General features: G+C 46.2%; 1 protein-coding gene and 1 gene segment (V, D, J or C); both read right to left on the minus strand.

Annotated features, from left to right (window-relative positions):
- LOC127576491 (uncharacterized) overlaps positions 1–27,983 on the minus strand; it is a 605,240-nt gene that overhangs the window by 305,625 nt on the left and 271,632 nt on the right. Inside the window, exons 8-9 of the mRNA XM_052026972.1 lie at positions 1,862–2,164; positions 1,457–1,774 (exon numbers count right to left, since the gene is read on the minus strand). Coding sequence (XP_051882932.1) covers positions 1,457–1,774; positions 1,862–2,164 — 621 coding nt within the window. The remainder of the gene's footprint in view (positions 1–1,456; positions 1,775–1,861; positions 2,165–27,983) is intronic.
- LOC127576518 (Ig heavy chain C region, secreted form-like) lies at positions 6,854–27,547 on the minus strand. The segment is given in 9 exon segments: positions 6,854–7,567; positions 8,581–8,901; positions 10,812–11,129; positions 11,218–11,520; positions 14,644–14,949; positions 19,908–20,219; positions 26,084–26,135; positions 26,974–27,275; positions 27,392–27,547. Coding segments are annotated over 9 exon segments (2,355 nt in total).

Raw genomic sequence — 27,983 nt, forward strand, 5'->3', positions numbered from 1 at the left:
TCTATGTTCTAATGCCTGCTCGAATGGAACTCAGAAATCTCCACCAATATAAAGGCTGACTAATAAATCCTCCAGACATTCAGTGTGACAAATGACAAGGAGAGATGTTGGATGGAAAGTCTGGAGTGAATCACCCGTCCAGAAATGACATCTCATCTCTGACCTAACAATAAAGCTGCTTGTGTTTGACCTTCAGTGAAAAACATGAAGCACTTTAAATTGGATCAGAACTGGTGTCACAGCTGCAGTCACTTGAGCACAAATGGTGTATCAGTTCTGCAGAATGTTACAATCACAACCCTGTTCAGATTGTGAACCATGCAACAGATTCTGTGCTCTGCACAGAGTAATGGTGACATTCTGGAGATACATTCCCTTTCTCAAGAGTATTATACTGATTAACTAACCATAACCTGGACTTATTACTGTGGGTCCAATACAAGAGGGGAATGTAACCGTGTTGGACAACTTGCTACCAGATGGTCAAACATCACCCCATTGCTCACAGGCTTGTACTGAGCTCCATTCTCACTTATCCTGGGACTTCCTGATGGATCTCTTCTCCAGTGTTGGCAAACAACTGTACAAACACAAGTACTCAACCCCACTCTCCAAATCTGCCCCAGGACCATTCGTCATCTGAAGATGTCTTTATCCCTGTTCCTTCTGTGCCCCTGAGTCTTCACCCATCCTTTCTTTCACTTCCACCCATCTCCCAGGTGACCTATAACTCCTCTAAATCACTGAGAAGCTGCTCACATAAGGTGGTCATCATCCTGTTACTCCAGTTCTTCTGAGATGGGAGTGTCCAAACATTAATCCTGCTGTCATGATTTCATCGTTCCCTCACTTCCAAGGCCAGCATTTCTTGCTCTGCTCCACTGAATGAATCATCAGGTCCATCAGAGGGCAGTGAAGAGATTGGTGTGGGACTGAAGGATAAGGGTAAACAGAGTAGGAAGGTGGGTGTGCTTCACAAAAGGACATGAGTGAACCAGTTAGGTTTTATGTGATTTTCAGTTTCATTGTCACTTTCATTGACAACAACAACTTATTTCCTGTTTTTACTTTGTAATATATCAAAATCCTACACTATCACATCAGGTCGTGTGTTCAAGACATTCTCCAGAGGTTTGGGAGCAGAGTGAAATCACAGTTCCTGGTGCTTGTACTGAGGGAGTGCTGCACTCTCACACATCTATCTGACATGGTACACAGAGGCCCTGAGGGCCTTTAACAACGGATGGACAAACCTTATGTTAGTACTTTGGAAGAACCTGAAGATGTGAACGCACCAAAGGAAATATAAGTGTTTCCTACTGTAAACCTCTGGATTATCAATACACTTACACATCCATAGCAATACCACATCTCTCTTTCAGTTTAGAACTTCCTTGGCCCTCATTTGTGGCAGGGGCAGAGAATGTCAACATTGGAGTGAATCCCAGCACCGTACCTTGAATGCTTTTCACCTCCTGGCTGACACTGGTGTTGGAGGGGGGATGAGACACTGTACAGCTGAAGACTGAGCCTTTCTTCCACTCCTCTGTACTCACAGTTAGGAAGTGGCTGGCACTGAAAGTCCCTGCCTGCTCCAGAGCAGTCGGTATAGCACTGGTGTTGGAGGTGATCACGGAGCCGTCTTTCTCCCAGGTGACGTTTATGAGGTCCGGGTAGAATCCAGAGACCACACACACGAGGGTGGCCGTGTTCCTGCTCTTGGTCCCTTCGTGTGGTGGAGGCAGCAGTCTGACCTTGGGACTTTTTGTCTCCACTGCAATAGACGAGCAAACAATGGAAATGATTACAGTTTTACTCAGGTAACTAATGTTCTCCATATAATCGCTGGTCTCTTGCCCACCTTTGGTACTTTTTGTCCGTGCTGACACTGCTGAGGATGAAGAAGTTTGTTGGGCGGAGCACGTGTACTCCATCCCACTGGACCACTCCTCCACACTGGTCTGGAGTTGGCTGATCACTGTGTCTTGGGTCCCTTCCTCTCTCTGTTTTTTAGTCACATTTCCTTTAATTTTCTCCCTCTTGCTCACCTGCCAGTAGATTTGGACCTGGCTCAGATCAGCACCCACAACCATGCACACCAGAGTAGCGGTCTTGTTGATCCAAATCTCTTCAGTGCAGGGATTTTGGATAAAGACAGACAATTCTGCAGATGAGAAATAGAAAACTTACAAACCGGACAAGCTCTTGTGTCAGCTGGCTTCACAACTTCAGCATAGACTTGCACTGAAGTTCACTCTGTACAAAACTGTACATTGGAATGAAATCAGGATTGTTTAAAGGGTGGGTTGTTCCTTTCTGCTTACAACCTTTGACTGAGAAAACAAAATCAAATATCAAGGAACTCATTTGCTCTCGAATCAGTTGGGTCACAGCAGTGCGACATTTAGCTGCTGCAGTGTCAATGAAATGTGATCTCAAAGCTGTGAAATGCAATCCGAGGTGCAGTTTCTGACAAAAGAAAACATTTCCTGAATTCTCCTTGGTTCAGTTCCAGTGTGGGACTGCAGATCCATTTGTGACATTGGACCTGCTGAATCACTGAAGCCTCTCATCTCTGTTTGGACTGAACCTGGGATTCATCCAGTTTGAAAATTCCAATCTGACTTTCTAATGACCATGCCTCTCCCCTTCTCAGTAACTTTCATCAATGAATCAACAGTATTCAGAGAATACTGGATTCCTCCAGTTCTGATCCCTCAGAAAACAGGACTTGTGTGACCGGTGACTGTGTGTTCTCTGTAACTTTGGTCACAAGCACTACAACTAAACCTCAGTGATAAATCCCATCTGTGCTCCTTCAAGCTGCTCCGTGAAACTACCACGTGTGGTTGAAATCTTAACCTGGCAGCTGAGAATTCAAATTTTGTGAAACTAATTCTGCAATAAATCCAGAGTCAATATAGACAAGATTATTACGTCGTCAACTCCGCTCCTCTAAATTCAAAGATTATTGAAAAGAGATGTATATCATATGAAAATATTGAATGAATGGACTCCAGACTTCCTCAAATTTAAGCGAAGAATCCACAGTGCCACTCCTGATTTTTTCTAAGTTTAAACATGGTATAGTTTGAGAAAACCATTGAAAAGTAGTGGGAGGTATTGGATCCTTCCATTTAAACAAAATGGATTGCTTGGCCATTAATGTAATAAAGGCAATCATACGACAAGCAGCAGCAGATAGGTGGCCAGATTCCATCATTGGTAACCCAAAAGTTGCAGTGATTGGGTGAGGTTGTAAATCAATATTCAATACAGTTGAAATAATGTTAAAAATGTCCTTCCAATATTTTTCCAAAAGAGGACAGGACCAAAACATATGTGTCAGGGAAGCCACCTCCGAATTACATCTATCACATGTGGGATTTATATGGTGATAAAAATGGGCTACCTTGTCCTTCGACATATGGGTCCTGTGAACCACCTTAAATTGTATCAAAGAGTCTGGCACACATTGAAGATGTATTAACTAATTGAAGAATTTTCTTCCGTGTCTCTGTGGGTAGAAGTATCTGGAGTTCTCTTTCCCATTCCTTCTTAATTGTATCAAGTGTCTCTGGACGTATTTTCATAATTAGATCATAAATTATTGCTATCAAGCCCTTCTGATAGGGATTAAAGCCTAAAATTTCTTCCATAATTTCAATTTTATATGGAGTCGGAAAAGAAGGCATAGTCATTTTTTAAAAATTTCTAATCTGTAAGTATCAAAAAAGTGATCCAGGCAAATTGTATTTATTAGACAACTGTTCAAAAGATAAAAAACAGTTATCAATGAATAGATCACGAAAACAAGTTATTCCCTTCATTTTCCATAAAGAAAAAGTTAAGTTGATTCTGCATGGTTGAAAGAAAAAATTAGATTGAATGGGGCTTGATAAGAATTTTTTCAAGAATTTTATACTTCTTTATACCAATCAGAATTCCCTGAGGATTCTCCATTAATGCATTGATTTTTAAGGGACCTGAAGACTCTGAAATTATCATGTAATGAACGTTCAATATTTGGTGCGCCCATTTCAGAGGAAGAAATAAAGAAGGCAATTTTTTCAATGAATTCAGATAAAACACCCGGTCCTGATGGTTATACAGTCGAATTTTTAAAATCTTTTTCTGATCTTCTTTCTGCCTGGTTAGGAAAAATTTTTAAAGATGCCTTATCACTGGGTAAACTACCACAATCCTTTTATGAAGCTACTATCTCTTTAATTCTTAAAAAGGATAAAGATCCCACTGAATGTGCATCTTATAGACCCATTTCTTTATTAAATGTGGATTCCAAAATATTTTCGAAAATATTGGCTTCTAGATTGGAAAAGGTTCTTCCACAAATTATCTCTGATGACCAGACAGGATTTATCCAGAATCATTATTTGCATTTTAACATTAGGAGGTTAATGAATATTATATGAACCCCCTCATCTAAAATTCCAGGATGTGTTATTTCATTAGATGCTGAAAAGGCATTTGATAGAGCCAGATGGGAATATTTATTTAATACACTTGAGAAATCTAATTTTAGTCCCAATTTTATATCTGCGATCAAATTGATTTATCATACACCTATGGCTTCGATACTTACTAATAATCAGAGATCCCCTCTGTTCAGGCTTTATCGAGGTACGAGACAGGGTTGCCCTCTAAGTCCTTTATTATTTGATATTGCTTTGGAACCCTTGGCAATTGCCCTTCGGGATTCTTTTAACGTATTTGGTATCACTCGTGGACGGGGGATTCATCGGGTATCTCTATATGCAGATGACTTGTTACTTTATATTTCTAACCCGGAGGAATCCACCCCTGCAGTATTATCACTGCTTGCTCAGTTTATTGTTTTTTCTGGTTTTAGATTAAATCTTAATAAGACTGAACTCTTTCCATTATATATGCAAACCCAAATTTATAGGCAATTACCATTTAGATTAGTAACAGACCATTTTATGTATTTAGGTGTTAAAATTACCAAGAAGCAACAGGACTTGTTTAAAGTTAACTTGTTACCTTTAATTGATCACGTTCAACAATTACTTACGAAATGGTCCCCATTATCTCTATCATTCATAGGCCGAATTAATGAGTTTAAGATGAATATTTTACCAAAATTTCTATATCTATTTCAGGCAATTCCAACTTTCATCCTGAAATCTTTTTCTGACACTATTGATTCTAAAATTCTTTCATATCTATGGCAGAGAAAAAACCCAAGGTTAAGTAAGAAATATATACAGAAATCAAAAAAAGGATGGTGGAATGGTTTTGCCTAACCTTAGATTGTATTACTGGGCAATTAATATCAGATATTTAATTTTTTGGGCACAAGATTTAGATGTAATTCAATGTCCCAAATGGGTATACCTTGCGTATGAATCAGTGCAAGGACTTTCATTAGTTTCTATTTTAGGAGCCTCACTCCCTTTTGCACTTACTAAATTGAGTAAACATATGACTAACCGAATAGTTAAACATACAATACGAATATGGTTTCAATTCCGTAAGTTCTTTGGATTGAATAAATGTAACTTATCAGTATGCCCTGCTGCCTTCCCTCTTTGATTCATTCACAGACTATTTCTCTCTCTGTATATTTCTTTCCGATTTCATCTTTTGTCTTTGTTTGCAATTCTCTACGTCTCTGTCTCCACTCATTTCACAAAAACAAAAGAAAATAGGAGCAGGAGCAGATCACCAGGTACCTCAAACCTGCCCTGCCATTCAGTATGATCGTGGCTGATCTGTGCTGGCCTCAACTCCTCTTCTGTGCCACTTCTCCAAAGCCCTGAATTCAAATGCTTATCCTTCTCCACCTTCAGTATATGGAATGATCTGGCCTCCACCATTCTCTGGGGCTACGAATTGCAAAGATTCACTGCCTCTGAGGGAAGAAATTTCTCCACACCTCAGTTTTAAATGACCAACCCCTTAACTTTGTAACTATGTCCCCTTGTTTGTGACTCTCTCACTGGTGAAAACATCTCAACATCTACCCTCTCATGCCCCCTTAGGATCTTTTATGTTTGAGTAAAGACATCTCTCATTCTTCTAAACTCCGAGGAATACAGACCCAGACCGTCCAGCCTCTGTCACTGTCTGACAGTCCTGAGGGACTGTGCCATTGGAATAGAACAGTTCCCAACACTGAGACATTTAATTTATATCAGTCATACGTGTAGACCTGCTGAGCAGCAACAAGGTGACTGAGGACAGTGATTCCCCTTGTTTGACACAGGTGTCAAATGTGGCTCAGTGGTTCGCAATGTCACCTCTTGGTCAGAGGTTGTGGGTTCGAATTTCTCTCCAGGGCCTTGCACCAATAATCAAGACCAACACTCCAGAGAAGTCCGGAAGGTCAGATCCACCACCAGAGGTGGTGTCGTTGGGATAAGGCTTTAAGCAGAGGCTTTTCAGGTCGATCTTAGTCATCCCCTGACACATCTGGAAGAAGAATGGGAGAGTTCCCTTCAGATTGTTGAACCAATATTTGTCAAACAATGAGCAGCAAAACACAGAAGATCTGACCAGATCCGATTTGCTATGTGGGAGCTTGCCTGGAGTACATTGTGACAGTTAGACGAGGAAAGACCGTGGTGCAATCCGTTCACCTTCTGTCACATGACGCAGTGATAATGGAGTTGTTGGCTAATCATCGCAAACAATCTCTGTCCGTCAGTCCACAACAGATCCAGGGATAGTGTGAGGACACCCAATGCGGGAAGGTTTGGGACACCATTGATCCAAAAACACCCATGCCTCCCTGAGTGTGCATCACCTACCACACCTCATGTCCAAAGTTACTCATTTCCAAAATTCACATCAACAAGAGACACTAGCAAGCAAAACATCTTCACGTCACATTTATTGAACTTGGATCAGTACATTGACACATACAAAGATATAATGCCTCGTGTGATCCCATGCAGGGACAAAATCTGAGCAAACATGGCAGAAAAAGGTCTGAAATGGTACCCAGCAGCACAGAGATTTGTGGTGAATCATGTTTGTGGCTACATTTGATTCTTGAGTCTAATTTTGTTCTTAATTGTTCAGAAAGGTCCAAATTTTGATCATGTTTTAATGAGCTAAACTATCCTCTGTGATAGTTAATAATCATAAAACTAACAAAACGAGGGTTTTATTGATTGGATCATGCAGTATTATACACAAGATTTAAAACTATCAGTCAGAACAAGTGAGAGATTGACCAGGGTGGGTTTGCTGTGAGATTTATTGATGCTTTGGAACAGACTGGTCGTAATCGACTCATGTCCCACCAGACAGGAGAAAGTGGTGCCGCTATTCCAGTCCTCTGGAGAAACCTTCAACTGACTGGTCATTGTGTTCCAGCCGTTTCTGGTGTCCTTGGTCACCGGCTGGTGAACGAACCCTGTCTTCAGAAGGGTGTCGTTGGCCATCCAGGCCACGTAGATCTCTGCAGGAGAGAACTTGGTGACCAGGCACATCAAGGTCACTGTCTGATCTGTCTCTACCTCATCCAATGAAGGGGGGAAAGGGGGGAGGAGGTAGACTTGAGGATAAGTCACAACACCACCTGGTAAACAGAGAGAACCTCAGTTAGACCGAATCTTTCAATAATTCCCTACTTAACCCACACATTCTGATTTTATACCAACATGGGCAGTGTCTACACTTTGGGGGACTTCACTTCAGCTGAAATTGAAGGCTTTTCCCTTTCTGCTCATTGTTGGGATTTGTGGAGTGGAAATCTTGAATCTGGTGCATTTTATGGCTTCCAGTGAGGTTAGTCTATTCAGTTTAATCAACGGGAGCCACTGAACACAGACTGGACAGAGAGTGGAACTCAGCCCCTGGACTTGTGTCATCCTGTGCTGTCTGTTCTATCTCCCCCTCAGTCTGTGCCTCAACCTCCCTGCCCTTCCAGTCGCTGACTTGACCCAGTCTCAACCTCATCCTGTGAAAGCTGCAAATCCCTCTCCCTCTACCCCATCACAGGAACTTACCACACAGGAGCCAATGTGGTTTTGGGTGAGGCTGCTGTGGGGATTTGGGATTTTACTGATGTGGTTAATCAGGGGGGTTAAATCTTCTTTTGGTCTCTCATTCTCTCTGACAAACTGTACTGGGCATTCACTGGAGTTTAGACTCCATAGAGGGAATCCCATAGAAACCTGTAATATTCTTACCAAGATTGGACATACTGGATGTAGGAAGAATGTTGGGGGATGGTGGGGGAATCCAGGACCAGGACCAGGGGTGGCAGTCTAAGCTGTGTAGATGTGAGAGGGAGTGAGAACCTGTGGAATTCTCTCCCACAGAAAGCAGTTGAAGCCTCAACATTAAATATATTCAAGAGTGAGTTGTATATATTTCTTCGGGTGAAGGGATCAAAGGATATGGAGAGAAAACAGGAACAGGGGACTGAATTTGGATGATCAGCCAAGACCATATTGAATGGCTGAGGAGGATGGAGGGGCCCAGTGACCCACTGCTGCGCATTTTCTGTTGGTCTATCACAGTGCTGGAAGGTGATAACTCTGTCCATTTGTGAAGATCAGACTCACACCGAGCTCTGTCCACACGTACCTGTGTCCTTCTTGATGGATCTCTTCTCCGGCGTTGGCAAACTCTTGTCCTCCACCCGACACAAGTACTCAGCCCCACTGTCCCATTCTGCAGCAGGGACTGTCAGTCTGCTGGTGATCGTGTCTTCACCTCTGTGGCTGTGTGGACCCTGAGTCCTGACCCCATCTTTTCTCCTCCTTCCGTCCACCTGCCAGGTTACCCTGAATCCCTGTAAATCATTGTGAACCACCTTACACAGAATGGTTGCCGTCCTGTTCGTCCAGATCTCTTCGAAGGAAGGTTTGCTTAAAGTGACTGAGGGGCGGGTATCTGAACATTCATCTGGGAGAAATGTCACAATTACTATTTCATCATTTCCCAGTGGACGAGTGCGTCACTGACAGGACCGACATTTCTTGCTCAGCTCCAGTGAATGCTTTGCCGGTCCCATCAGGATCAGTTGAGACTTATCTACATTGGTGAAGGAATGAAGCTCCCCTATTGAGCAGACAGGGTAGACACCCCGAAGGAATGTACATGAACAAGTTTGGCTCCTTTTATTATTTTTGCTGTTTCACTTAAACTGTTACCAGCCACTTATTAAAACAAATACAGAAATTACCCAGCATTTCAGGCTGTGTCTGTGGAGAGGGAGACACAGCTAAATGTTTCAGGTGAAAAATATTTCAGCACTTTTCCCTTATATTTTAAAATTTATGCATCAGAGATATGTAGTTTTTTTCACAGAAGTTTAAATGCATTCTTTCTCGATTAGAACATGGGACAGCACAGCACAGGAACAGGTCCTTCGGCCCACAATGCTGTGCTGAACTAATTAAAGTAGTAATTAAATGCCTAACTAAACTAATCCCTTCTGCCTACACAATGTCCATATCCCTCTATTCTCTGTACATTCATGTGCCTGTCGAAGAGCCTCTTAAACACCTCGATCGTATTTGCCTCCACTACCACCCTTGGCTGTGTATTCCCGGCACCCACCACTCTCTGTGTAAAACAAAACTTGCCCTGCACATTTCCTTTGAATTTACCCCCTCTCACCTTAAATGCATGCCCTCTGGTATTAGGCATTTCCATCCTGGGAAAAAGATACCAGCTGTCTACTTGATCTGTGCATCTCATAATATTATAAACTACTATCAGGTCTCCCCTCAGCCTCCACCACTCCAGAGAAAACAACCCAGGTTTGTCTAACCTCTCCTCATAGCACAGGCCCTCTAATCCAGGCAGCATCCTGGTAAACCTCTTCTGCACCCTTTCCATAGTCTCCACCTCCTTCCTCCAATGGGGCAACCAGAATTGAATGCAATACTCCAGATACGTCTAACCAGAGTTTTATAAAGCTGCAACATAACTTCCCGACTCTTGAACTCGTGGCCTCAAGTAATGAAGGCAAGCATGCCATCCATCTTCTTTATCACCCTATCAACCTACAGAGCCACTTTCAGGGAGCAATGGACCGGGACCCTAAGATCGGTCTGTTTATACCTCTTGCTGCCTTGGTGAAGCAACCAGCATAATCAAAGACCCCACCCACCTGGGTCATTCTCTTTTCTCCCCCTCCCATCAGGTAGAGGATACAGGAGCCTGAGGGCACATACTACCAGGCTCAAGGACACCTTCTGTTCCACTGTGATAAGACTATTGAGGGGTTCCCTTATACGATGAGATGGACTGTTGACCTCACTATCTACCTTGTTATGACCTTGCACCTTATTGTCTACCTGCACTGCGGTTCCCTGTAGCTGTGACAGTTTACTCTGTATTCTGTTATTGTTTTTACCCTGTACTACCTCAATGCACTGAGTAATGAATTGATCTGCACGAACAGTATGCAGGACAAGTTTTTCACTGTACCTTAGTACAACTGACAATAATAAACCAATACCAATACATCAACACTGTTAAGGGTTTTGCCATTAACAGTGTAATGTCCCTTCACATTTGATCTCCCACAACTGCGGCAAGGCTGGGATTACATTCAAAGGAAGAGGGAAAGACTGTAGTGAACAAGAGTATCAGGGATGCCCAGGGTGCCTGTCCAGTGAAATGGATTTTCCTCGAGTTATGAAAGCATTTTCAGAGATAGTTATTTCTCTGGCCAGGCTTCTGGATTATCATTTCATTCACATAACCACAGCAGGGCTGCACCATGTTTCAGTGTTGACCTTATCTGGCAGAGTTTATAGTGCAAAGCAAACAATTTCAATCCTGCGGTGAGTCCCAGTCCCTACCTTGGGTGTTCTTCACTTGCTTCTTGATACGGGTGCCGGAGGGGGGATGTGTCACTGTGCAGCTGAAGTCTGAGTCTGACTTCCACTCCTGTAAGCTCACGGTCAGGAAGTAGCTGACGCTGAAAGTGCCCCCCTGCTCCAGAGCAGTAGGTGTAGCGCTGGTGTTGGAGGTGATCACGGAGCTGCCTTTCTCCCAGCTGACACTTATGAGGTCTGGGTAGAATCCAGAGACCACACACTCGAAGGTGGCCGTGTTCCTACTCTTGGTCCCTTCGTCTGGTGGAGGCAGCAGTCTGACCTTGGGTCTTTTTGTCTCCACTGGAATAGACGAGCAAAGAATGGAAATGTAAAACGGTTTTACTCAGGTAACTAACGTTGGCCATTTAATCGCTGGTCTCTTGCCCACCTTTGGTACTTTTTGTCCGTGCTGTCACTGCTGAGGATGAAGAAGGTTGTTGGGCAGAGCACACGTACTCCACACCACTGGACCACTCCTCCACACTGGTCTGGAGTTGGCTGATCACCGTGTCTTGGGTCCCTTCCTCTCTCAGTTTTTTGGACACATTTCCTTTAATTTTCTCCCTTTCGCTCACCTGCCAGTAGATTTGGACCTGGCTCAGATCAGCACCCACAACCCTGCACACCAGAGTAGCCGTCTTGTTGATCCAAATCTCTTCAGTGGATGGATTTTGAACAAAGACAGACAATTCTGTGGATTAGAAAGGGAAAACGTAAGAATCTTAGTTGAGATTTTTCTGTTTGGTTATGTTAAGTCAGGACAGATCATCAGTACATTACAGCTGTATTTACTGGAAGTAGAATTACAGAGACACCCAGAATTGAACAGTGTGTCAAATATTGTGCAAGTTTTGACTGAGAAAATAAAATCAGAACAAAGGACGTGCCAACTGGGATTTGATTCCTGTTCCAATGCCTGTGACCAGTGAGGCTGAGCAATGTTCAGTTGCTGTGTAACACAGTGAGAGAGAGAGCAGATTTCTTGGCAGAGACACAGTTCAGTATATTCTCTGCTTGGAGCCCCCGTGGCATTGACGAGTAACACTGAGCACTGTGAATCAATGAGAATCCTTTCCTCTGTCTGGGCTGAGCCTGGGATTCACTCACTTTAAGAATTTTACATCCCGACATTACAGTCTTATTGTGACCGTGGCCTTCCCCATGTCTTCAACCTTCACCTCCCACACAACCTTCAGTAAAGGTTGCATCCTTCCAACTCTGGTCACTCATACACCTGCACTCCTTCTGTTGGTGGCCGTGTCTTTAGCAGTCTTGCTTACAAACACTGAAGCTCACTCGGTAAACTTCCACAGCAGACCCCAGTCTCTCTTCCTTGAAATGAGCAGCTCTGGTAAGAGTGTATGCATAAGTTGCTGGGCTGATGATCTGGTGATGGAGTTCAAATGCCACCTGGCAGCTGGGAATTTAAATTCAATGAATAAATGCATTCTGGAGTGAAAAGCTGGCATTGGTGGTGAGAACTGTGGAAGGTTTTGAACTGTCATAAAACCCATGCGGTTCACTGTTGTTCTTCAGGGGAGGAAATCTGTCATCTGGTCTGGCTGGTATGTGACTCCAGACCTGCAGCAATACGGCTGAATCCGAACCGCCATCAGAAATGGCCCAGCAAGCCCCTCAGTTCCAGAGGAATCGGTGATGGACATGAGATGATGAGTGAATTACACATCTCTCTGACCAAGCTTTGGGGCACCTGTTCCCTGGGTTTGTGTAAGTTTTGTGTGATTGTGCTCCAGTGAAGTTGTTGAGCTGTCTGAGCATTTGAAAGGAATGATGCACTAACTCATCGCTCGTGGTCTGCACTGTCACTTGTCTCCCGCAGCACCATTGTCTGCTCAGTTACATCGCAGCGCTGTGCACGTTGTGTACACCACTTACACACTCGATCACTTTGGGCCACATGGGCATTTTGCTCTCTTGACACTTATTGTGGAGGGTGATTGTGTTTGTGCAAGGTTAAAACCTTTAATGTGACTGTGAGTCAATGCCTTTGATTGAATTTAGAGCAGATGTAATGCACACTGTGCCTGTCTGACAGGGGAACGTATTATTTGACAACGTGCGATGTTGTATATTTCTTTCTTGAAACAAGATCGTGAGCAATTTCCTTTTAAAAATAGAAAGTGCATGGAACTAGTCTGGATGATCATTGTTGTAGTGTGTAATATGTAAACCTAGGTCTACACTGTAGGCACTTGCTTTTGTGAACCTTGGTTAGATCAGCATTGCGATGTTGTTAAACATTTGTTTTTTGCAAGGTGCTCAGTCCCGTCCCACGTCAGTGACATAGTCGTGATGTTCAACAGTCCCTGGTGAGGGCGATGCCCATCATCAAACCTGACAGAGTCAGGAGAGCTCTCCTTATTGCAAAATGCTGATGTTATTCCACTAGAAGCATATTATTCTGTTAGTCCTTGGGTGATGCTAACAAAGCACCCTCCTAAGTGGCATTCCTTGTGATCACTGAGTTTCTCTCTTGGACTGAAGTCAGTGTCTGGGAGGTGGGTTAATGGAATTTTTGCACTTTGTGTGATCCAGATTTTACTCCCAAAACACGTCGGAGTGGACAGGACACTGGTTAGATCCTGTGTCTTTTCTCACTAATTTTTCTGAGGCCCCTTGTTATGAAAGTTTCACCCCTCCGTTAACTGAGCCACTTTCTCATTTCAGCCCCATTCACCTTCATCACCTCCTGCCTCACAGCCACTGGGTGAGAAATAAGTTCCAGTTCTTGCTGACTGGAGTCAGACCAGGAAAAAAACCTGGCCAAGGGAACTGGAACTGGGATCTGCGTCACACTGAAGCAACAATGTCCACAAATGAATGAGTGTGTGGATGAGGTGTGGAGGGGAGAGGGAGGCAGTTTGAATCGGGTGTTTTCTGCTCTCCCTGTAACACTTTGATCCCAGTAGATACCAGAGGTTGGACTGGAATCCAGTAAATGGATTATAATAAAACTCGATGACAAGTTCCATATACAGCCAATCACTTTATTTCACATTTTCCTTCACAACAATGATACGGTCAGGCGGAACCATCTGAGAATGTCGCATTGAGGTTAGTCTGGTACAAGAACATTGCCACTCACTGCAGACAAGAGCAGGGACATGGTCCACCTGCAAGTGGAAGATTCATAGGTTTAAGCATTTAGTATTTTCACCTCCTTTCCTGTACTAGGAAACAAAAGGACCCTCGCGTATTCCCAATCTCTATCCTCTGTATCTGGCATCCTATAGGGATGAGGTTATACCAACCATGATAAACTGCTTCACCTGGCCCAGGATCAAAGTCACAACATTCACTTCAAAGGTTGGGGGTCAATTCAAAAATAATCCAGGGCAGCTACATTTCAGTGAGTGGACAACCTACAGAACAGGCTCTCAGGAAACACTGGAAATACATTGTGGAGATTGAATCAGATACAACATTGCAGAGATGTTTTTCGAGGAATGAACATTGAGGAGACGGGGAAAAGGGAACAGGGATATTTTCTCCAGATGGTGTGAAAGATGGGACGTGTGTTTTGCTCACCGTCTCATTTTTCTTGTCACCGCACACAGATACAACTAAAATTGTGTGAGAGCGAACGGACAGGAGACCCAATCTTGCACCTTCCCTGCCCAGCAGATAGTGTTGGAGTTACTGATGGAAAGAGTTGATTCAAAGTGCAACAGCGAAATACTGAATATCCTGCATCACTCAACAGGTCTGACATTAGGGACAGGGATTGGGTGGGACTATCAGTGAGGTAGTTTAACACTATAAGTAAATTAAAGTTCCTTCAGACACCACTCACCGTCTTGATACCTCATGTTGACCTTCCCTCTGAAACCAGAAGATGTCTGGGTCATTTCACAAGTATATTCCTGTGTGCTGATCCATTCCTGCACAGGCACTCTCAGGTAAGTGACTGTTTCAAATCCACCGTCAGTTGTTGAAGTGGAAGGGAGAACGATGCCCTCTTGAGCAGCACCAGCTTTTTTCCAGGAAACAGTAATGTCGTCAGGAGAGAATCCAGATATCACACAGCCCAGGACAGCAGTTGTTTGATTGTGGATAAACTCCGGGGATGGAACAAGTGGGATGAGCTTTGGAGGTCGAGCTGTATGTAACATATTACAACATCTCTGATTACATGACTGGCCACAGTGTCGGTGGACTCCATTCCCCCAACATCCAGGGCAAGTCCCCCAATACCAGCCCTCTCCACAATGTTGATGATCTGCTGTTGACCTGTTGACATGGAGGACCCCACAGTGAGACGGTGGAGGGAGCTGTGAGTGGTAGGGCTGGATGTGTAACCCTGGCCTGCCAAGCAGTGTGCCACATTCTGCAGTGATAAGGCAGAGAGCTGGGTCAGTGGGGCTGATGTGCAGACCATCCGTGATCTAATTGTTTGGTGAAGCGGGCACAGGGAACAGAATGGCCGACACCACTTCCTGTCAGCAGGAGTGGATGGACTGGAACTGGTTCCACTGGCAGGAGGTTTGGGAACCACAATTTTAGAATAAATGGGAAGGAAGAACTGATGGACAGGAGGAAATTCTTTTGTTTTAGCTGCAAGGGTTTGTTCAGATCTGGAAGACGATGGTTAGAGAGCGGTGGAAGCAGATTCTTTCATCACATTCAGAAGGGAATTGGATATTACTTGGAGAGGGGACAGCTGCAGGGTGGAGGGGGAAGTGCAGGAGGAGTGGGGTAAAGTTTAAATTGTCGTCCCGATGGCAGGGGCACGATGGGCTTGCAGTCTCTGTGTGATTCTGCGTCCAGGAGCTGATCTGGAGGGAGGTGTTCGGGGGTGGGGGTGGTGGAGAGGCTTCTGAAATTAGACAAAGGAGTGGATACAATGGGGACAGATCTGCACAAGTTGCTTCACATAACAGGAGCCAGGACTTGGAGCGAGTGGCGCGAGAGTTCAAAAGAGGTCGGTCTCAGGACTTGCTGGTGAGTTTCACTTAACAGGACTTTAAAAGAGGGACATTTGCACATTGTTAGTTGATTGGCTAAATAGCTGATTAACAGCAGCCAATAAAATGAAGTTAGGGTCAAGCGGAGCAGCTATTGTGATAGTGGGCCAGTGTAAGAGTGGGGAGCTGAGACCTTGGCTCAAGAGGCTTCAGCGTGAGGAGACTGAGTAAGTGGCCAAGGTACGGGGAGTGAGAGCAGCTCATTAAAAAAGGCTGCAATGAGAAAGCACAGGTAAGAACAGGTAAGGTTTAATTTTGTTGTTGATCCTTAGTCCTTAATTCAGTGTCTGCAGGATGGTAGTTAGGGCAGTGGAATGCTCCTCCTGCAGGATGTGGGAAGTCAGGGAACCTCACAGTCTCCCTGATGATCACATCTGTGGAAAGTGCACCCAGTGCAGCTCCTGAGAGATCAGGTCAAGCAACTGGAGCTGGATCTGGAGGTCCTCGGGATCACCTGGGAAACTGAGGGCTTCATAGATGAGACTTTTACTGAGGTGGTCACACCCAGCATACAGGCTTTAGATAGATGGGTGACCACCAGGAGAAGTCAAGGGAGTAGGCAGTCAGTGCAGTGCAAGGTCAAGGTTGCAGAAAGTTCTCGAGGGGGAGGGCAAATAGCCAGAGGTTGTTGCACATGTTGGTACACACGACATAGTTAGAACAAGGGATGAGGTCCTGCAGAATGGGATTTCGGTAAGAAATTAAAATGCAGGATCGTGAGGGTAGTGATCTCCTGATTACTCCCAGTGCCGTGTGCTTGTGAGTCCAGGAATAGAAAGATAGGCCAGATGAATGTGTGGCTGAAGAACTGGTGTAGGGAGCAGGGATTCAGGTTCTTGGAACATTAGGATCTCTTCTGGGGTAGAGGAGACCTGTGCAAGAGGGATGGATTGTACTTGAACTGAAGGGGGACCAATGTCCTCGCGGGGAAATTTGCTTTTGCCACCAGGGAGGGTTTAAACTCGATTGATGGGAGGTGGGAGTCGAGACAGCGAAGTCAATGAGAAGACAGGGGTACATGCAGCAACCAAAGAGTGTAAGCCTTGCAATCAGGATAGCCATGCTTACAGTAAAAGGGCAGATAGGTGCAATTCAAAGCTGTGGTCCTATTTCAGTGCACGGAGACAAACTGAGGGCATGGATTGTCTCTAGGGACTGGGACATTGTGACCATTACAGGAATGTGGCTGAGAGAAGGGCAGGATTGGCAGCTCGATGTTCTGGGATACCGATGCTTTGGGTATGACAGAGGAACAGGTAAGAGTGGATGGTGTTGCCTTTTTGATAAGGGAGGACATAACTGCAGTGCTTAGAGAGGATATTCTTGAGGGATCATCTAATGAGGCCATGTGGGTAGAACTTAGAGCTAAGAAGGGGATGGTCACACTGGCAGGGCTATATTATAGACCCCCGCCGACAGTCAGCGGGAACTTGAGGAGCAGATGTGTTGAGAAATTGCAGGTAGTTGTGAGAATAGCAGGATAGTGCTAGTGGGAGATTTCAATTTTCCTGGTATCGACTGGGCCACCCAGAGTGCAAAGGGCCTGGATGGGGTGTAATTTGTGCGGTGTGTCCAAGGTAGTTTCTTCATGCAATATATGGAGGAACCTACTCCTGAAGGAGCAATACTGGACCTCCTCGCAGGGAACGAGGTGGGCCAAGTAACTGAAGTGGCAGCTGGGGAGCACGTTGGGTCCAATGACCACAATTCTATTAGTTTTAAAATCGTTATGGAAAGGGACAGAACAGGTCTACAGGTTAAAGTCCTGAACTGGAGCAGGGCCAACTTTGAGGCAGGATCTAGCTGGGGTCGACTGCGTGACTCTATTTAAAGGAAAAGGAACAGTTGGCAAATGGGAGGCTTTTAAAAGGGTCATATCAAGAGTCCAGGGGCAGCATGTTCCTGATGGGGTGAAAGGTAGACATACCAAGTTCAGGGAACCCTGGCTGACAAGAGATAGAGGCTCTGGTCAGGAAAAAGAAGGAAGCTTACATCGCGTTTAGGTAGCTGGGTACAAATGAAACCCTTGACGAATATAAAAAGTTTAAGCCCAGGCTTAAGAGGGAAGTCAGGGCAAAAAGAGGGTATGAGATGGATTTGGCAGGCAGGGTTAAAGATAATCTCAAGAGGTTCTTCAGTTATATTAACAGTAAAAGGGTGACTAGGGAGAGACTAGGTCCCCTAAAAGACCATCAGGGCTGCTTATGTGTGGAGCTGCAGGAGATGGCTGAGATTTTTAATGTCTATTTCTCCTCTGTGTTTACAAAGGAGAATATCATGGATGCCAGAGAAGTGAGGGTAATAAGCAGTGAGGTCTTGCATCATGTGCATATTACGAGGAAGGAGGTACTTGCAGCCTTGCAAATCCCCAGCTCCTGACCAAGTCCACCCCCAGACCTTATGGGAGGCCAGGGAAGAAATTGCAGAGGCCCTTGTAGAGATATTTGCTGCGTCCTTAGCCACTGGCAGAGTTCCAGAAGACTGGAGGGTGGCTAATGTTGTTCCATTGTTCAAGAAGGGTAACAAGGTCAGGCCAGGCTGGTGAGCCTGACTTCAGTTGTAGGGAAGTTACAGGGGGGAGTTCTGAGGGGCAAGATCTACCCATCACTTGGGCGGTCAATGCCTGATCAGGAATAGTCAGCAAGGTTTGTGCCTGGGAGGCCATGTCTGACATATCTTTTGGAGTTTTTCAAAGAGGTAATTAAGGGGACAGATGAAGTTAGGGCAGTGGACGTTGTCTATATGGATTTTAGTAAGGCCTTTGACAAGGTCCCACATGGCAGGCTCATCTGGAGGGTTGCATAGGATTGAAAATTGGCTCGATGATAGGAAGCAGAGGGTGATGGTTGAAGGTTGATTCTCTGACTGGAGGCCTGTGACTAGTGGGGTGCCCCAGGGGTCAGTGTTGCGACCTCTGTTATTTATTATTTATGTAAATGATTTGGATATGAATGCACGTGGCAGGATTAACAAGTTTGCTGATGATACTAAATCAGGAGGTCTTGTTGATAGTGGAGCAGGTTACAATGAATTGCAAAGAGATCTTGATCAGTTAGGGAGATGGGTTGAGGAATGGCAAATGGATTTCAACTTAGACAAGTGTGAGGTGATGCAGTTTGGAGAGTCAAACCAGGGTGTGACTTGTACAGAGAATGGCAAGGCACTGATGAGTGTTGTGGAACAGAGGGACCTGGGGGTACAAGTGGACAGTTTGCTGAAAACGGCCATGCAAGCAGGGAGGGTGGTGAAGAAGGTGTTTAGCATGTTGGCCTTTATCAGTCAGGGCACTGAGTTCAGGAGTAGGGACATTATGTTGCAGTTATACAAATCGTTGGTGAGGCCGCACTTGGAGTATTAAGTACAGTTTTGGTCACCCTGTTACAGGAAAGACGTCGTCAAGCTGGAAAGGGTGTGAAAGAGATTTACGAGGATGCTGCCAGGATAAAGGGCCTGAGTGACAGGGAGAGGTTGGCCACGCTGGATCTTTATTCCCTGGAGCGTAGGAGAATGAGGGTTGACCTCGTTAAAGTTTATAAAATCATGAGGGGTATGGATAAGGTGGAAGGTCATGGTCTTTTCCCCAGGGTTGGGGAGTCCATAACTGGAGGGAACAGATACAAGATAACAGCAGAGAGATTTCAAAGAGACCTGAGAGGTAACTTCTTTACACACAGGGTAGGGAGTACCTGGAATGAGCTGCCAGAAGAAGTGGTCGAGGCAGGTACCATTACAACATTTCAGATGCATTTATATAGGTAAATGGAGGAGAGGGGCTTGGAGGGTTATGGGGTGAACACGGGCACTGGGACTAGCAGGAAGGATCTTGTGGTATGCATGGACCAGTTGGGCTGAAGGGCCTGTTTCCGTGCTGTATTACTCGATGACTCTAAGATGAAGTTACCCCATTATCGACTTCCACACAGTTTCTCACTGCCTTTTTTTTGTCAGCAGCAGCACTGCTGGCTTGTAGGAATAGAATAAATGAGCAAGAGTTAATTGCCTTCCTCCTTCACTGTTTGACAGATGTTCCTACTCCAGTTTTGTTCCCTGACATTAACGCAGCTTTAAATAGCAAATAATATCTCATACTAACCGGGAGATATCGAGGGCCATCTCGCTGTCACCATCTCGTTTGGCTCGTACCCTGCCTTGCAGAAGTAGACTTCATTCCTGTTGAAATCCTCTGCAGGGACTCGGAGCAAGCTGCTCATTGTGTACAGTGAACTTTGTCCAAAGACTGCCGGGTACTTCTTGATTCCAGTGGTGATGTCCCCACCGTTAATGGACCATGTCTGACTGATGCTCTCAGGCATATAGTCCTTGACCAGACAGAGGAGGCTGATCTCTTGGCCAGATTCCATGTTGCAGGAAGGGGTGATGTAGACTGATGGCAAGGACTTGGCCACTGAAATGTAAATAAATTCACAGACAGTTCTGTAAATAAATGCATTACCGGCAGACGAAGCAGGAGACATGGTGTTGCATATAAAACCTGTAATTTCCAAAATCATTGACCCTGTTACACAAAGGGCTCACCACTTCCAACTCTCAGCTGGGTATCTGTGTCTCTGAGGTAGACGGGTGTGGATCAATCCCACAGCAGAGAGTTGGGCAGACAGTCTGGGCCAACACTCCAGTGCAGTACTGAGGCAGTGATCCAATGTCCGATGTGTCATATTTCAGTCAAAATATCAAAGGTGACACCCTGTCTCTCCCCCAAATACAGTTACTGATTCTGATGAGACTGTTCACCAGATCAGTGGAGTTTACAGAAAAAGGAAGAATTTACTTATTCAAATAATTATGATCAGTTCAGTGGTGATGTTGGTTAGAACAGTGAAGTTAACCTGGTGTGGATACCTGTACCTTGTCTCCAGCATCACATGTGTGATATAGTGGTGTCTGTGTAATGGACTCTGCTTCTGAAATCCAACTGAACTGACCACACGATGCAGCTGACACTGCATCACACGTTTAACGTGTGTAACTGAGGAAGAATTTCAACCCCACAGAGCCTGTGTAAGTTACACGCCAACCAGGAGGGAATGGTAACGTGGGTAAGAACGGACAGAGGAACAGTGGAAATATATGAGCCCAGACTATGTGGGAAAGTATCGGCCGACACAACTGACAGTGAGGATGACATTCCAGAGCAGATGCAGAAATCTCGAAGTGCTGTTGGATGTAGATGATATTTTCACTGACTGACCAGTCCGGACAGTCCAGTGAGGAAATGCAGGTTATGGCAATTCCCAACCACTGAAGGTGCAAAATCCACTCGAAAGAGTGATTCTCAATTCACTTCACTGGAAATGAAGGACTGTTGACTTAGTCGGCAAGTATTGAGTTTAATTAAATGATTGCAGACATTCCTAAGTGTTTATAGGTGGTTTAGTTTCAATTTTTTTTATCTTAATAGTCTTGAATAGTTTTTGACTGTTCAATATATTGATAGCTTGGACAGGTGGATAAATCGGGGATGTGGTTTCACCAGTTGTCAGAATTACCTTGAGCAGTGTTGTGGATGTGGCTTGTTCTGGCCGACTGACGTGATGTCATTTACCTTGTGATAGACTCTGCCGATGGCAGCTTGTTGATCATGGATGAGGTTAAATCACCCGATCAGAATGTGTGGACAGACAAGAACATGCAGGGACCCTGGGAGCAGGAGACTGGCAGGTAAGTAGATATCAGACAGTTTGAATTGTAGTAGGTGAGGGCTCTGTTGTCCAACGGCAGCCACACACACACACACACACACACACACACACACACACACACACACACAAATTTTGGAGGAAAAGTGGTGGGAAGGTCAGGATTTCAATTGGGGTAAAATAAAATAATGAAATATTTACTTCACAATAACTTCTATGGGAGGAAGGAGATAAAATGTTGAAATCTTGGTTTCAAATAGAAGATATAAAACAAACAAATAGCAATGGGCATGATTTAACTGGTCAATACTTACAGCTACATGTTGAAGAACCTTTTCCAGGCGACACTGTCAGGATTGTTAACTCAGAACGTTTGCATTCCTGAGTAAACACAGGTGATTCAGGCTGACAGAAGGTCAGGCCCAGCAGAGAAATTGTCCCTTTCTAATTCCTTTCAGACTGTGCCCGAAACAACCAGTGAAATGCTGATCTCAGACTGCCCGTTGGGGAGACAACTTCTGTCAAACAGCGGGACAAGCCGACCTGTACTGTGGGTGAAGTGTCACAGGACAGGAAGCACAGGGCACGGTGCCAGAAGGACCACATCCACACACCAGGCTGAATGGTGCTGGTTCTAACCTGCTGCTGGGACTCTCCCCACGCTGCTGCATAGGGAATGGTGGGACCTCGCTGGGCTTCTGGATACCAGAGTCCTGCAGTGAGGTGTATCGAGGCCTCAGCATTGAGTAGCCTCAGGCAGCACACTGCTGGGTCTCTGGGCCCAGAACACCCTGACACAAGGTAAACCTGGGGTGTCAGATCTGTCATGTAATTTAACAGGTTTTAAATACCTCAGAGATATCAAAGTTGATTTAATTTCCTGCAACAAATATTATTTTAGCATAGTTCCAAATGAAAACCTGTCGTGCATATAAAAACACAAAAAGCATCCAGAAGTCATTCAGAACTAACTGTCTTCCTGACTCTGCAGGCCCAGAGTCCCCAGTCAGATGAATGGGGACTGTGATCCTTTGCCAGGACCGGTCTGGGAGGGAATCATTGAGGTGGATTCCCCAGTGTAATCCTTGGAAGTCCAGCAGGGCCCGGCACCATGTGGAGGAGTGTGGTGACAGGCCCGGTGGCATCTGCCACTCAGTAAATCCCGGGGTATAGTGGGTCTGTGGAGGTCCGGGCCTGACTCCAGTGTAAGTGGCTGAACACTGGTGGTTCCCTTTGGAACTGCCACCCACAGCCAGCACCATTCAACCCACAGTATCCTCAGCTTCCCGGGTACTCAGCAACTCAGGAAAAGGATGGTCTGCAGTGGCCTGAAGAACTTTGCTGCTCTTCATCGAAGTTAACACCAGATAATGGGGGAATTGTTGGACCTGGGACCATCTGGACAGCCTTCAACCAACTAATGGCTATCTACCCATCTACCACAGAGTCAGACTTCAGATGAGGGGTCCCCAGTGGTGGAGAGCTTTGGGAACTGCAGGCCCAAAGTGACCATTCCCTCCCAACATCACCCAGATCATCTGGTCATTTTCTGGTTCAGTTTGTGGGACCGAGATGCAGACAAGTTGGATGTTGAGTCCCTCTTGTGTAGAAAGTGACTGCACTGCAGAAGTACCTGCTGGGCAAGGAAAGGCTTTGGGATGTTCTGGGGTGTGGAAGTCAACGAAAAACAAATTATTTTCAACAAAAATCTGGTGAAATAAAAATAGAAATAGTGTGGCTGCCAGAAAACTGACTGAAAGGCCACTGATGTGAAACATTAACTCTGTTTCGCTCCCCACAGATGTTTCCTGAGCTGCCGAGTGTTTCCAGTGCAGGAGGGACATTAATGTCAGTTGGTGAGATTTCCAGGGACCAGCAGGTGGTAGGAACAGTTCAATTTGGATGTGGGTAGAGCAGCAGGGTGCTGAGGTGAAGAGGGGCACAGGAGCTGGGTGGATCAGCAGGAAGCTGGATTTTCAAAACCAAGAAAGTGGGGAAGAACTTCTCCTTGGGTATTTGTACAAAGTGATCACTGGTGAATCAGCAGATCGGGTAAGACTAGACTCATCTTTTGGGATCTGACCATTGCCAGTAAAGTCAGCGTGAATTACCCGTCAGAGCTGCCATTTGGAGTCAACCATATCGGTGGGTCAGGAGTCACAAATAGGCCTGAGTGGGTAAGGATGGCAGATCTCCTTCCCCGAGGGGCAGCAGTGAATCTGAGGGGTCATCATTACTGATGACTGGTTTGTTTAAAAAATCCAGATTATTAATGAAAAATCAAAGGATGCAGATGTTGGAAATCTGACAGCAGATCCAAATCTGTTCCAGATTATTAACTGAGTTTAAATTGTACAATTGTTGTGGTGGGATTTGAACTCGGATCTGTGGATTGTCCATCCATCCCTCTGGATCACTCACCTGCTTTGTTGCACTGCCCAAATTCCCACCCCCACCACTCCCAATCCAACCTTGTGCCTGTCCATTGGATCACTGATCCTGGACAATATTTCTCTCTCACCAACATCACAAAATCAGACTGTCTGATCGTTATCATCTCACAGTTTGTAGGTTCTGCTGTGTGCAGAGTGGCTCCACATTCCCTTCTCTACGACAGGGCTGTAGTGTGAAAGTACTTCATTGCCTGTGAAGTGCTCGGGGACACCATGAAATATGCCCTGTAAATGTCAGCACATTATCTCACAGCTCCCTTTACTGAACCACAAACAACACTGGTTAATGTAGGAAAGTGCTTGTTAAACATACGGTCGGGTGATGGAGGAGGGCAAGAAATTAGAGCAGTTGCTCCATCTGTGAACTGGGAATAAGCAGTTCTTTAGAACAGTAAAGCTCAGAAATATCAAGCAACTTGACATAGAATCTGAACTACGAGCTGTCAGTGAATTCACAATGATGGATAAAATATATTGAGTTACTGAGGATCTCTAAATGTTGAAATTCAACAGAAAACAAAAAAAACTGTTGTGCCAAACCCACATTTAAGACCGCATGCAACAATATCTTTGCTCAAATGATTTATTGTTTTGAACTTTTGCTTTTGAATCAAATCACATCAATCTGTTTTCTAATCTCAACAGCCTCCTGTGTTCTGAAGCATTTAGCCTGGGAGTGTTTGACAGCAACGTAGAGAGAGCTTTACTCTGTGTCTCACACTCTCCCTGCCCTGGGAGTATGTAACAGGATAGTGCAGTGGGAACTTCACTCTGTCTAACCCATTCCCTGGGAGTGTGTGACAGGATAGTGTGTAGGGAACTTCACTCAGTGTCTAACCCATTCCCTGGGAGTGTGTGATGGGACAGGTTGGAGGGAGCCTCACTCTGTGTCTAACTTGTGATGGGACAGTGCAGAAGGAACTTTGTATCAAATCCATAGCTGACAGGACAGTAGGGGGGAGCTTTATTCTGCATTTAACTCATTCCCTGTGCTCTGGGGTACCTGATGGGATCTCTTTGAGGAAGAAATTGCCAGATTTACGAAATAAATAATATTCCATTGTATGACAGAGCACAGAACGAGGCCACTCATCCAATCTGTGCTTCCCTTTAGTTGAGCTAACCCAATGAACCCATTGCTCCCTCTGGTCTTTCCCTGTATCCCTAGAAAGGAAGATCTCCTCCTGTTCCCTCTCTGCAGTCAGTCTTCAGTCAGCTACCACCATCATTCAGGCAGTGTGTTCCAGATCACAGCTGCTGCATCAACAAACGTTCCCTTCAATGCTCCCCTATTCCCCATTATTGACTCTGAATGTTTCCCTCCCCACCCCACCCAACAGTGCAAGGCTGCCTGGAATGTATGAAGCAATTGTGCCTTCAATTCCCTGCCTTACCTTTCCTGCACCACTCCCCCTGCTGCCTTCTCAAATCCAAACTTCTCCCACTGAACCCCACCTCCCCACCACCCACCAGGGAATAAAACGAAACCCTTAATCCTATCAATTAATCCTGGGATATTCTCAATGTGCACTCAGTGCTGCCTGATACTGTGCTGTATCCTGGGACGGGCCTCACGCCAGACATTCCAGGACGGGACTGACACCCACCTGTACCCTGCGGATATTGAGCCATCAAACAGATCGTACATTTACAGACCATTCCCTCAGACTATGTCTTATCCAATTACCTACAACGTGAAAGCAGCGGACAGTAAAACCTGACCCAGTAACTTGATCCTGAACAGATCCAGTGTTGTCATTGACAGGGAACACGTTAAACTGCACTGAAACGCTCAGCCCCTGAACGTGGGTTCAGTTGGCGCTGAGTATCAGAACCCAGACATGAACCAAACACTGAGCTCACTCACCACACAGGGTTCATCGGCTGGTGTCGAGGCACAGCCAAAACCTGAGGACAAGATCCAACCCCATTCCCCTGCAGCCTGTTCCCGGGCTGTGGACGGGTCACTGGTGGGGTGGGGGATGTACCGTTGGACTGTTCCTGGGGATGTTCTGACTCTGGGGAAACCCGTCCGTCTCGGGGAGATTCATGTAGTTGCTCCAAATATCTCACCAATTTCAGGTGAATCACCGAATTCGCCAATACCGTAAATTAATGAAATACAAATGGGTGAGGATGGAATTGAGAATTGGTTTTACCTGAAGTCACCGTCAGCGACGTTCCTTTCCCCCAGTCGTAAAGATAGTCACACTGCTGCGTCTCCCCACTGTCCCAATGCAGTAACTTCACTTGTCCGTCACATCCAACAATCCCAGCAAAGTGTCAACATGAACCGTGTCCGGACCGGGAGCAGCCGCTCCCAGTGTTTCCCTCCCAAATTCCGCGCTGCTCTCTTCCGGCAGTGGGAATAAAGAGGCATTTTTGCCGTTGTCCTGTCTGCGGACACCGGCCCCCGCCGTCGCCCAGAAACACAATCGCCTCCTTTTGGGCTTTTAGTTGCCCAGAAATGGACATTTGCCCCCAGCCGTCCGAGTCAGGCCTCAGGTGTTTGACTCTGGGAAGCAGCAATGCGGAGTCGCTGGAGACAGGCTGCGCTGCAGACGCTCATTTGCCGGCACCAGTTTGTGTTCAGCTCCCCACCGCCGTGGTATATCCCATATCACTGTGATCCACCGCCGTACGATAACCTCCGCCCCTCTCACTGTCTCCGAGCTCACTCACTCCTCAGTTAAACCGCACCGGACACCAAGGTCTCTCTGACCATCGGTGTTCCCCAGCGCCCGACCATTGACTGTAAACTGTGGACCAGGGACCGACACCCGGCCGGGCCGATCGGTGACTCCAGTCCCACCCACGGCGCTTGGCTCCGAGCTGCCCTCTGAAGTGATCCGCTGAGCCCCTCGGTCCCTCCAGCCTCTCTTCCCAGGGATCGCGGCTGACAACACGCCTCCCATTCCAGCGACGGCCGACGGCGGCACAGCAAGGCCGGGACACGGCTGCGGTGATCAGTGCCGTCCTGTCCCTCAGCGCCCTGAGGGCGGGCGCTCTCGCTGGGTTTTTGTCCCGGTCCAGTCCCGCTCCCTCTCACTGTGTCACTCGCACAGTAATAGGTGGCCGTGTCGTCCGGTCTCAGGTTGTTCATTTGCAGATAAAAGTTGCTGCGGTCCTTGGAAACGGTGAACCGGTCTTGGACTCCAGGCGCGTAATACTTGTAACTTTCGGAATAATACGCTACCAGCGACTCCAGCCCTTTCCCGGAGACCTGTTTCACCCAGCTCATGCCATAGCTGCTGAGATCGAACCCACTGACCTCACAGGTCAGTCTGTAGGACTGCCCGGGCTTCACCACCGCTGAGGCGGGCTGTGTCAGCACGACGTCGGACCGCACACCTGTCAATAAAAGAGAAAAGAGCGGACTTTAATAAACAGTTCCACGGGCAGAGGGTCACAGAGCCTCCGAGAAGCAGCCGGGCCCCGGGTGGGGCACAAGCGGCGGGGACACCCACCTGCCAGACAGGACAGAAGGAGACAGAGATAAGGAGCGACGCCCATCGCCCTGTGCACTGAGCCAGACTCGGACACTCCAGAAATCGGCGGCTTCAGCTCCGGCCGGCTTTGTCGGGAGCCGCAGTGAGCGCTGTTTAAATAGGGACGTGGGCTGTGGGTGAGAGAGGAGCCGCGGCTTGAACAGGCCGCCACCCACTGAAACCAGTGGCGCAGCTTCCTGTCCCCGCCCCCAGCAGCGATTTCAATTCCCCAAAAGATGTTTGTCTGCACAACAGGGGGCAGGTCAGCGGCGGTGATCAGATCCGGATGAAAGATCTGTCACACTCTGCTCCATTCATGAACTTCACTGTTGAACCGTATGTGTAAACGGAAACACCCAGAGACCCCAGGGAGGGACTGAGGGACACCGGTCAGTGTACAGATATCCCCCTGAGGGAGAGGGACTGAGACACACTGGTCAGTGTACAGATATCCCCCTGAGGGAGAGGGACTGAGACACACTGGTCAGTGTACAGATATCCCCCTGAGGGGGAGGGAGTGAGAGACACCGGCCAGTGTACAGATATCACCCCAATGGAGAGAGACTGAGAG

Source organism: Pristis pectinata, chromosome 12 (assembly GCF_009764475.1).
Source record: "Pristis pectinata isolate sPriPec2 chromosome 12, sPriPec2.1.pri, whole genome shotgun sequence".
Classification (NCBI taxonomy): domain Eukaryota; kingdom Metazoa; phylum Chordata; class Chondrichthyes; order Rhinopristiformes; family Pristidae; genus Pristis; species Pristis pectinata.